General features: G+C 26.4%; 2 protein-coding genes across 2 annotated transcripts; one reads left to right on the top strand and one right to left on the bottom strand.

Moving 5' to 3' along the window:
- The first annotated feature begins 699 nt into the window (after positions 1–699).
- LOC101513108 (photosynthetic NDH subunit of lumenal location 2, chloroplastic) lies at positions 700–2,839 on the top strand. The gene is made up of 2 exons (XM_012712829.3): positions 700–1,255; positions 2,544–2,839. The coding sequence occupies exons 1-2, from the start codon at positions 785–787 to the stop codon at positions 2,640–2,642; spliced, it is 570 nt and encodes a 189-aa protein (XP_012568283.1). The 5' UTR covers positions 700–784; the 3' UTR covers positions 2,643–2,839.
- Positions 2,840–3,140: 301 nt separating this feature from the next.
- LOC101506148 (casparian strip membrane protein 1) lies at positions 3,141–5,736 on the bottom strand. The gene is made up of 3 exons (XM_004490034.4): positions 5,364–5,736; positions 4,994–5,117; positions 3,141–3,548 (listed from the first exon to the last, which is right to left on the bottom strand). The coding sequence occupies exons 1-3, from the start codon at positions 5,585–5,587 to the stop codon at positions 3,333–3,335; spliced, it is 564 nt and encodes a 187-aa protein (XP_004490091.1). The 5' UTR covers positions 5,588–5,736; the 3' UTR covers positions 3,141–3,332.
- Positions 5,737–12,768: the final 7,032 nt, after the last annotated feature.

Here is a 12,768-nt window from a genome sequence, read left to right as displayed (position 1 = left end):
ATTTAAAGTTTAAAATTATTATTATTATTATTATTATTATTATTATTATTATTATTATTATTATTATTATATTAGAAGTCTCCGTAACAATGTAAGAGGTTAATCTTATAGGGACATATCCCAAAATAATATATGTTTTTTGAAATTCATTCTCAAAAATATAATATTTTGATCTTTTGTGTAGTTAGAGTTTAGAATATTTTAAATTTTTTTTTGTTTGTTTATGACATAATGTTCTTAATTGATCTTAAAACATTTTTAACAGTAACTTTGAGATTTTGGGCACATAGTCCATAATTTTTGAAGATGTTTTCTCCAAATTATTCAATTTGCTATGCAAATACCCTTAATTGCTACACTTCACACTCCTCTCAAATACCTGCAAATATACTGATAAATACTAATTTAAATCTTAAAATACATGCACATTGAATATTCTTTGAACACCTATAAACGAATCAAATCCATCCACTATCATAAAAATTCTACGAACCTTACAAATGAATGAAATCCACTATCATAATCAAAATGCTTCAATCTCCAACAATGACTTTGACTTCTTTTTTTAAGAAGAATGACTTTGAGTTATTTTCCCAACATCAAAGTGGATAATAAAGGTTCCACGTGGCATAATTTTAAGGCCAAAGTCTATATAAACCGGGCAACACGGTCAGCCAATAAAAACCTGCCCAAAACTTTCCAATTCCAAATACACCATTCAAAAATCAAAACTCTCACACCATACCTACATTTTGATACACAAATTATCCACACACAAAAAAAAATGTCTAGCTTCACTCATGCTACTACACTACTCCATGCTCACATCAAAACCAAACACAAAACCACTTCAAAAAATTCAAACAACAACCCTTTACCTCTTAACCAAAATGTAACCAATAGAAGGAAACTAATTTCAACATTTCTAGCCACATCAATACTTGGAACAAATGTTAGCACAACACCAATAGCACAAGCACAAAATTGGGGCACACGTTCTTTCCTCAAAGAACATTTTTTTGAGCCAGGGCTTTCCCCTGAAGATGCAGTTGCAAGGATAAAACAAACAGCTGAAGGGTTACATAGTATTAGGGAAATGTTGGAAACTATGTCTTGGAGATATGTTATGTTTTATATAAGATTAAAACAGAACTACCTTGGACAGGATTTGAAAAATGCTCTCTCTACTATGCCTGAAAATCGTCGCAAGGAGTATGTTAAAATTGCTAATGAGTTGGTCGACAACTTGACTGAGGTATATGCTTAATTTGTTGTTTGTGAATCACTTATTAATACTTGTTTTTTTGTTTTTATGGATGAATTAAATTAGTCTATGAAATGATACAACTTGTGTTATATTTGTGTTTTTTAAATTATAGGCTTAGTGTAATCTATTTTTTTGAAATCAACGAATTTCGAAATTAATCTGCAAAAATTGTTAATTTCATGATTTATTTTGAATTTGTGTTAATTTTAGGGATCGATTTGTCTTATCCCTACAATTTTAGAGGCTAACACACACCCATATATATTAGATATGTTTGTCATCTTTTACCAAATGAACTACACTTGTGGAAAAGTGATTTCCTTTATTAATATTTGAAAAGTATTATCCAGATGTAGATATTTTTTATATCAAATTTTAAGGATTAGTTTGAGCTTTGAGGCATGAGTTTAATAAACATATACTATCATAACATGATTAACCTAAGGTGGGAAAAATATAAATTTTTATTGGATGCCAGTATAAGTATAAGAATAGTTTACACTCACATTTATTTGGATTAGGATATGTTGCGGTTTTGTATCATGTATTTTTACATTGTAAGCGATTTAAAATGTTGCTTTAATATCGAACAATTCAAATTACACAAATAATTAAACTCGATTGTTACGTTGTAAGCGATTTGAAATATTGCTTTAAGATCGAACAATTCAAATTACACGAATAATTAAACTCGATTGTCAATATAAATTAGACCGTAAAAACATAATATTGCGTCTAATCCAAATCCCATTTGTCCTTTAAATCCATGGAATATACATTTAAAAAGTAGTAATTTGTTATGTAAGAATAAGAATCCACACAATGTTTGTATCTTGTAAGTACTAGTTATATTTTATTTCAATAATGGAAAAATGAAAATAGATAGAACGACATATATATTGATGATGAAATTGTGAAAAATGAATACAAATTTTCTTAAAAACTAACAATCTGGTAACAGATTCACCGCATGAAATAATTGTATAATCATAGATAAATCATTAGATTCATGCTAACATGTTTTCTATCTAAATTTCTAAAATACTCCTTATGAAGTGAAATATAATTAAAAATTGTAGTTGAAAAATTGATGTATGATTAAATATTTAGTCTAAATACATTAACTTTTTAATTATTATTTTTTATGTTTCATTCTGGAGGGAGTAGATTATGTTCAATTAGTTAAATAAGAGAGCATAGGTTCTACTTATCATTTATTATCTTTAATAAATTATTGTGTGTATAATAATGTGATTTATGGTTTTTCCTTGTTCAGATGGATCGTTATGTTCGGTCGCCAAAGGTATATGAATCCTATGTATACTACGAGAAGACGTTGAAATCAATAGACGAACTTGTGGCTATGTTAGCATAATAATGCAAGATTGAAGCTGCAGCAGGGTATTTGGAATTCTAATTGTATAAAAACATCTTGACATTTTTTTTTCTGAATTTTGGATTTTGAATATTAAACATATATAGAAGGTTTATTTTAGAATGTTATTAAACATATTATATATGTAAATGTTTGTATTAGAACATGCAACTTATAATATTTTTTAATTTAACGTATTAACTAATATGATATAGAATGAGGTGGTAACACGACTCTCTTTCAAAAAAAAAATTTGAATTTAATTTTTGAGTCATTTATTTAAAAGATGATTCAATTTCGTATAAAAAAATTAAACGTCTTATTGCTTACTCGAAGATTAACTCTATAGTGTATTTAATATATCTACATCGTAAAAATATTTTCAAACATATAGGATCTCAAAGACGAGTTAATGAAAAAAAATATTGAACATAACAAAAAAAAATTAGAATGATAAATTTTTTTTAGATAAATAAATTAAAAAAGAGAAACTTGAAATGTGATTAGAAGAAAACTTGAAATTGCATATACATTAATGTAGTATGTAGTATCCAATACAAGGTATAGAAAGTGAGAAACACACTTTGATACAAATGCACACACTATAGGTGAATTTTAATATTTGAAGAAAGTAAAATAATTCCAAAGCCACAATTGAATACATGAAGTGAAAAGTGATGAGCAATTGAATTAGCTTCGAAAGATTGCTACATGTGATAGAAGAATTATTATTAGGAAGAGAGCAACTGCAATATAGGAGCCAATAAGGGAACCAGAAATGCGTTCACAGAAACTGTTGTATTGTTGACAAATTGGAAACCAATTGGCTTGTGAGTTTCCATAATGTGCTATGTACACAATTGCTGCTGCTGCTGAAGCTGCGGCTGTTAGTAGACTCATCATTGCCTTCACAATAATATTATTATAATTAACACAAACTTTATTAACAAAATCTTTATTAGAAGAATCAAAATATGGAAATTAACAGAATCATTTAGGAATTGTTGCTTCGGGTTAAGCTTACAACATATTCAGCAAATTGAATCTTACTTGCCAATATATATTAAACTAGTGTAACTAACTCTTGCTAAGCAGGGTTAGTTTTTTTTTTTTTTTTTGTCTATGTTTTGGAAAAAAAAATTGAAAATGAAAAGTTAAGGTTCTCTTTAGATTGAAAAAAGTTCTTTGTTTTTTATTTATGGATTTCTTTCTTAATTACAAAGTTGTCATATTTTAGTTGTACATGAAAATGAGAAAAACTAAAACCAAAAGAAGAAAATGAGAAAATAATTTATTTATTTTTTGTGATAAGAGAACAAATCTCTAATATGATCTTTGATCTAATGGAAAATTAACTTAATAGCATTAAAAAATTGGATAAACCTACTATATCAAAAGTTAATATCAAATTGGATTTTTGAACCTTTTTCTTAAAAGATTAATATTAGAATTAGGGGTCTATAATTACCTGGTTGTCTTCTGAACCAGTTTTGGCATGTAAATAATGGATTGGATCGGTCCCAAAAAAAAAAATAAAGACAAAAGTATAAAGATAAGATAAAAATAAAGTAAAAAAAGAACCGGATTTGGGTTATCTGTTACCATCGTAACATTTTTGAGTTATAGTAATAATAAAAAAGTGTGGCATAAATTAAAAAAATTGTGGCCTAAAGATTAGACAACAATTTATAAAATATGGTGTCGTGACTTATTCTTTAAGGCAATTGTTTTTTACTTTTGCCAGCAAATCTTAAAAAACCGTTATTGGAGACACTCAAAGCTATAACTCTTTTAAAGCTATAACTCTTTTAAGCAAGAGTATTTCATTTGAAGTTAAGAAATTGTACTCTATAAATAAATTATAGGTAACATCTGAAAAGTTGTTGCCTATTTTCGTTTCTAGTCACAGTTTTTTAGTCGTAGTTAAGTGAAGTGTGGCCTAAAGTAGAAAATATTGTAGTGCCATTACAAATTACTTTAAAAACAAATAATTATTTTTTGTTATTATTGTTTCACTCTCTCTAAAAAATTATCAAATTAGACCACTAACTTAATAATTTATAATTTGTAAAACAATGTTATAACTCTTGAATAAATTGACAAGTGGTAATCATATCTGACTTGTTATGAGTTACTTTATGTTTAATTATTTTTATAAACAAAAGTTTAAAGATTATTTTATCTTAGAATCAATTCGATCTCATCTTTGTTTCATTTCATTCTTAATGACTCACAACTTCTTGAGTTTAATCGGATTAAGAGACAGATTAAAGTTTAAAATTTAATTGATCAAATATTAAAATCAGGTAAAAGACACGTTAAACACGACCTAAGAAGGAATCAATGCTTACCATGTCAAGAACAATGAGAAAAATTCTACTTTTTACTGCAGTGCTCCTGACTATATGGAAAATTGATAGGATTAATGAAAGCACAAGATAGCCACAAACAACAGAGTTGGCCATCACAAAAAACCTGAAATATTCATGGTCAAATATTAGTCAGTATTTATTCTACTAAAAATTTAATTTCTCATGACAAAATCATCTAATTAATTTTAGTAAAAAGCATTTAGAAGAAATAATCACTTACATATGTAATTTTAAAAATAATTAAAATTAAAAAGTGAAACAGATACAAGGATATGATGATAATATATAATAGATTGATAATATAAAAAAATTAAACTATTGTGAATATAAATTAAATTATAGCACTTACACAAATGATGGAAGGTCATCATATTCAGCCCTGAATTGTATAAAAGCTGTAGCAAATGGAAGCCTCTCATCAGTTGTAGCCATAGACACTGCACTAGCTAGTGTTGCAACACCTCCAATAATTCTCAAAATAAAATCCATTATAGATAATCCTCTTTTCACCCCTTTTTTTCTGTATGCATCTTTAGACACTTCACCAATTTCAATTGAACCACCTCCCTTCATTTTTTGTTCAAACTTTATAAAAAGTATTTTTTCTCACACAAATTCTTGCTTAAAAACTCTAGCTAGGATATTGTACTGTACAGTACTTTTGCTTCTTAACTATCCAAAATGTGCATTTATATAGTTGTGGAATTGTAAGTCAAATTTGGAATTTCCGAGGATGATCATGATAAAGAAACCAATTAGCCAATAATGTGTTAGGTAAATCCCATAAAAATACAAGGTATTAGGTTTTGCCAAGTGGCTTTGTTTCTAGAGCAGGACACGTGTAAGTTTTGAGATTTGGTTACATACAATTACAAAATGAACATGATCTGTCTAACTTAAGGCCATCAACCTAAATCCATTAGGTCTCTAAAATATTTGAAGTTTTTTACTCAATTAAAGATATTATTTTTTAATAATAATAATAAAATGAAATATCATATTATACTATTTTTAAAATGGAAAATATTATATTTTACTATTTTTTGAAATTTAAAATAAAATTTTATCTAAACATAATATTATATCAACAAATATTACATTGACTAACTTGTCATCATTTAAAAATAATTATTATACAAAATCAATTATATTAATTGAATAAATAATTTTATATTCTAAAATGTCTAAGAAATAAATTTTGATAAATTTTTTGTTATAGTTTTACTAAAACAATAGATAAAAATGTACTACAAATTCTTTATTTTATTTATGTTTAACACTTAAAATATTTTACTAAAACAATATTGATCTTTTAAAATATTAGTTATCTTTTAAAATATTTTATAAAGTTATCATTTTTTTTCTCTAATTTAAGTCTTTTATCTTTTAATATATTTACAAAATTATTGTTTAAAAATACTGATAGGTCATTAAAAATGTTGATCAACAGTTCCGTACAAGATTATTATCAATAATCTTATTTTGATATTGATGAAATATTATTATTAATAATCTTATTTTAATATAGATGAAATATAAGAAGACGAACATTTTATAAGATAATACAAAATAAATTTGTAAACACTTTAAAAAAAATAAAACTACGAAAAAAATTAAAGATAAAATACATGGGTCCACTTTAAAAAGATGTTGTCACAATGGGTCCAACGTGAATATGGAGTGATGATATTTTCCACTAAATTTCAACATCAAAAGGAGATGATCATAAATCAACTAAAGTACACACCTGCTCGTACTTATTCAACCATTTATGTATTTAATAAATATTATATATATAGCACAAGTGACCGTATTCCTGCTCCACTATAAGCAATCGTTTTGGCTAAAATAATATGGCATTGATAGGATATTCTTTAGGATTTGGATTCCAAGTAGTTATTTTATTTTTTTTAAATAGTAAAAGTTACTAATTACTTGTTAATTTTGTTAGAAAAAGTAATTGAACTTATTACCTCTTTGTTACTCTAACTTCTCCAAACAACCATACCATTTTATGATTCACTAATTCCAAATAATTATTGCATAAACACAATGTTAGATGAAAGATTCACGGTGTTGCGTTAAACTGCGTGATATCCTATTCTTTATAGACTTAGTCAAACATGGGTGTGTCATCTCATACATTCTACCCGTGGTTCTTATTATTGGAGAAATAATGTGGAAATTTTAAAATCAGATAAAAAAAAATCATAACTGTTGTCTAATGATAGTCAAATAATAATAATATGTGAAAATTGTTACAATACATAGACTTTCTTCAAACACCTTAGGAATTCCAATACACCGACATTCTCTAAAGCAAATATTTAAATTACATCTCACAACATATTGTGATTCGTGAAAGTGGTTAGTCTGACATCAACTAAAAATAGAGGAAATGTTCGATATATAAAATATGTGAATCATATATTTATAGTCTTAAGATTTTGAGGAGAGATGTTGTATTAAAGTCTCTTTGAAATCCTAAATGTTTAGCCTATTACTACTGCCACGTATCAAGTCTAGCGTCGTGAGTGATTTACACTTAAGGAAATATTATTGAAATTTAAGTGTAAGTGATCATTAGTCTCATATCGACTAGGAAAAGAAAAAATATTGGATATTTAACTGCAATAACCTATATATCTATTACTTTAACATTTTGAGTTGAGATATGAGAGTAAAATATAGATTTAATCATTTTTAGAATTTTAAGAACTTACCTTTAGAATCAAATTTGCGTTGAACATTTATCCTGGTGATACACTTGCATGAAGGATTTGCATTCACATATGCTCCATATCATCCTCAATCTAACATGTAAACAGGAGATAGACATGTAGCCAAAGACGACTTGCCGATTTACATTATCCCAAAATACACTTCATAGTAGTCGACTTATACATTGTGGACGTGGACCAGTTTGCTACATCTTTTTTTAAACAATTAATCACTTTTAAAAGTTTTTATCAGTTTGTTACAATTTTATTTAAAAAAAAATGAGAATATGAAAAATTATTTAAAAATTATTTTAAATGATAAGCTATTTTAGTAATATCTAAAAAACAAAATCATTATATATACTTTTTTTTTTTTGTGAAAAAAATAATTTTTATTGTGACGAGTAAACACAAAATAATTATTTTTCTTAAAAACCTCTAAAAAAATTAATCTATAAATTATCGAATATCAAAATCATTTTTTTTTAGAATTTGTTATAAAAGAATCCACATCAACACTTATTCACATAATGACATGTTTATTATAAATTTAAATAAAAGTGATTTTGATATATAAAAAAATATTTTTATGAAAATGATGTGTTTGTTCAAAATTTAAAAAGGAATTTTGAATTTCTCTCTTCCATTTTAAAATTATTATTTTTTCAGAATCTAATTAAAATATTTTTTCATTTTTAACAAAATAATTATTTTTTCACAAAATTACTTTTTGAAAAAATAGTTACACAAACATAACTAAAACATTAAAAATAAAGTTTTTACTTAAAAAAATGATTTTATTCCTATATAATCTTTAAACAAATGCACTTAAATTAAACTAAGCTGAAAGCTGAATTAGAGAAAGAGTTTTCGGCAAGTCATCCTTGGCTGCAGTATCATATCTCATGTTCACATGTAAGACTTCAGATGAACAACACATATAATCCATCCAAATCAGTGTCATTTCATGTTTTCCTGCAATGAAAAGGTAAATTGCCATGATAAGTTGTGGATGTGAAAGGGAAAAATAATTTATTTCCATTATAATTCGACTTGTTTAAGTTTTTTTGGTGGAGAAACTAATTTATTCTATGAGATGTAGGAGAAGTATATGATTTAGGAGATAATTTTTATATGATGTTGAAATCATAAAGTACTTCACAAGATAGTGTCTATACTTCTTTTAAGTATTGATTCATAAAGTAATGCAAATATCATCCTATTATTGTTGTTTGAATGTTTTTCATTAAAATAAAAATGCACACTTCATGGTCCTTTTGATGGATTGTGTCCCTATTCAAGGCTTCAATCCTTCTAATTTAGTGAACTGGATTTTCTAAGGTTAGAAAATTTATGTATTCACTATATCATAAGTATCCCATGATATCAAACACTGCAAATTTTGAGTTAGTTTTTTTTTTTAATTCTTTAAATTAGATTTTCTTAACTTAAACCTAACTCATCTGATCTTCGATCTAATGAACGGTCTCAAACAAACAAATTGTCTCGGCTTGCTGACTACATGACTCCACAAATTGTGAGATTAAAGAGAATCTTGATCTCTAATTTAATTCACAAAATATGCCATGTTTGGTGTAAGGTAATATTTTGCAATATAAACAAATGTGCTAAAGATGGAAACTTTTCTTTGTTTATAAAAACTTAAAATGGTGGTAAAAAAAATCAACACTGTTGAATTTGTTTACCTAGATCATTAGGGAAATAAATTAGACCAAGTGGCATTTTCCATTCTTGTTAGAAATTTTGGCCACTTATCTTATTTCAAACAATATCAAAAAGCATAGATCAACTTGTATATGTTTACTAATAAAAAAATCATGTTGACATGTTTATTGAAGGCATAATATAAAACCAAATGAAAAAAGTTAGGAAATGAAAATAAAATAAGTCTAAGGAAGAGAAGAACATTGTTCCAAAAATATTCAATGTACTCACATATTTCATTGTTCATATTTAAGCTTCGCCATTAACTAATTAATATAAATTAACAGCTTTCTAAAAGAGGAAGAAAAACTTATGTTAATTGGACTTACTTCTTTGTGAATTAAACCTTCAATTCGCCAGCATGATCTTGGAGATTATAAATTATGGTCATTTTTAGAGCATAGCTCTGCCTCTATTTATTTAAGTTGTTATTTGCAAATGGTTTTGAAGGAGGTTGCATTTAAAAATAAGGACATTGACCTTATAACTTTAGTATGCAGCATTTGAAGGCTATGCTTTCTTGTGATTTATGAGGGTATATATAAGAGAATTGGAAAGTCTTAAATACCCTGGCTTTGTATTGTACTTGCCATTGGATGAAAAGCATATGAAGGCCAAATTGGGTTTCCTCACAAGCTTATATTACAAGTAAAGAAGCCCAAAAGGTGAATCTATTCCACAAGATTATTCAATTAATTTATATAAGTTTCAAATTTTAGGTGATATCTAAGACCGATAATAATTACCGTTCAAAAACTAACATTCTCTGTATTTATAATTATATTTTACAACACTTCACTCAACTTTAAACGCTTCACTACCTTCTATCGGTTATAATCCCTTCATTTTACTCAATTTTTTTCGTTGGACAACTCTCTCCATATTATTTCTTAGATATGACTAATACTTAATTATAAGTGGATAGATTATTCGAGCCTCTTATTGTATATTTAAAAATAAATCCAATAAATTCGACTGTAGTATTTAAATATAAATTTTATATTGTACATCTTAAATTTAATATTAATAAAAAGATATCACATTTGCTCTACAATTAATGACGTAAGTATAATTGTCTAACCTTTGTGATCAAACGTTATATGTTCTCCATTTATGTTTTTCTTATTTATTTCTTTTTAAATCGAAGTTGTTATTCCATCACTATGGAATATAAGATGTAAGGGAGGGTCAATATCAAGAGACTATTCTATTAAAAAAAGAGATTTAACGTAATGCATGATCCAAATTAGCAATTAATTCATATTATTAGAAAATGACACGATTGTATGATTCATTTCACTACCTTTTCTAGCATATTAGTACTCATTATGGAAACAAATCTTATCACTTTCATGGAGAAAAGATTGAGGTGAAGTGAGATCAGCTGTTGTCAGTTAGAAAGCAACTCACATCACATGCACATAATGCAACTTGTGTAAGGAATATTTCAGGATCAATTTTTTTAAGAAAAGATCCAAGTTGCTAAGGAATTGAAGGCAATGGTAAGTTTAGCTTATATGCATATAACAATAATAATTTTAAAGATAACACATACACGATGATAATAATTTTAAAAATAGAAACAATGAAATATATGATATTGTATCGATGTAAAATACTGATATATATTAGACATTAAATATGTATTAATTTAATATATTGATGTTATATATATATTCTTTGATTAGTATTATCAATAAAAATATAATGTTAATTTTTTATTATTATTATAAATAAAAACTAATTATTTTTAATTTATTTAATGTTAATATTTTTAATATATTTTTATTTTAATAAAAAAAAATATTAATAATTAAGTTTTTATATTTAAATGAATTATTTATAAATTTAAATTATATTTTATATAAAATTTAAAAATTAATAATACTTAAATAATTATTTAATGATTATAAATGTAATTATTTTTGTCTAGAGAATACATTATAATAGGTGATAATGAAAATCAGAATAATTCTTTACAGATATCATAACAATTTGGAATATCAGACACAACTAACACACAGAAAGAGTTATTTTTATTATTTTTAATATGGCAAAGAAGGAATATAGAGAATCCACGTGGGTTTGGTTATGCTGTGGGATGTGTAGCTAATAATTATTTCGTGTACCAAATTTGTGCTAACAGAACAGATCAGCTGATGTACTTTGAGATTCGTACCTCAATCCTATGTTTGATTAATGTACAATACATGGTCTAAACTAAACCACACAGAAAATCAAAAAAAATTAAGCATTCCAGCAAATATAAAGGAAATTAACTAAAGCACATAGGTTATCCCATCATAGAGCAATAAAGCACACACAAAAATTCAAGCACTCTAGCAATTAAAAATGTAAAAAAAAAATCTGCATTCATAGTGATAACTTCGATTTATATATCAACTTCCCATTAAATCAGTTATGAGTGTCTTTCTATTTTTATTGGAAGATAAAATTGAAATAAATGATAAATTTGTTTGGGATGTAAAAAAAAGAATTTATTGGTTTAAGTGAGATAAGCTTGCTATGCATAGTAAGATGGAGAAATGAGAGTTAAAAGAATAAGTGCCTTTAATCTTTATATATTTGACAAACAAAGATGAAGATTTTTGCATAGTTTAATTGATGGAGAATAAATATATAAACAAAATAATAAGTAATATGTATCAGATATAAAATTTCTCCAACTTGCAAGAACGTGTGAGGAGTAACAATAAATATATGATAGTAAATTAATCAAAATAAAAGACGTAATGAACATCGACATTTTAACGTGGAAATCAATGCAAGGGTAAAAATCACAGGTCGTCCAGACCAAAGAAATAACTCCACTATAATCAAATAAGGGTACAAAAGAGTCTCAAAATGATGCACAAATTGTGCCTACAACCAACCAAATTAACAAAGCATTAAAGCCTACAAATGAAAAGCAAGAAGAAGAAAAATACCCAAAAAATTTGTTGTTGTATGAGCACGATTTCTCCTTCTCCAGACGTCTTTTCGCCGATCCGATGGTTGAAACTGAATACCTGAATGTTACGAATCTGTTGTCCAAAAATCAGTCTGATTCAACGGTTAACGAATGCGCAATCGATGTTTTTATGAGACTAATTTAATAATATCGGGAATAGGGTTACTCTTCTCTTTTCTCTTTTGGTGGTTGTCTTTTCTACAAAATAGTATCTCTCTTATAACCCTAATTAGACCACTCACCACTTAAATAAGTGAGACACATGGACTACAATATTTGGGTCTTTCTCCACATAGAAAGAGAGCCCAGTACCCAACATATCTCCCCCTCACAATTAT

The sequence above is a fragment of the Cicer arietinum genome, chromosome 2 (assembly GCF_000331145.2).
Source record: "Cicer arietinum cultivar CDC Frontier isolate Library 1 chromosome 2, Cicar.CDCFrontier_v2.0, whole genome shotgun sequence".
NCBI classification, from domain to species: domain Eukaryota; kingdom Viridiplantae; phylum Streptophyta; class Magnoliopsida; order Fabales; family Fabaceae; genus Cicer; species Cicer arietinum.
Note: the sequence above shows the minus strand (reverse complement) of the source record. Positions and strands in the feature narration are given on the sequence as shown.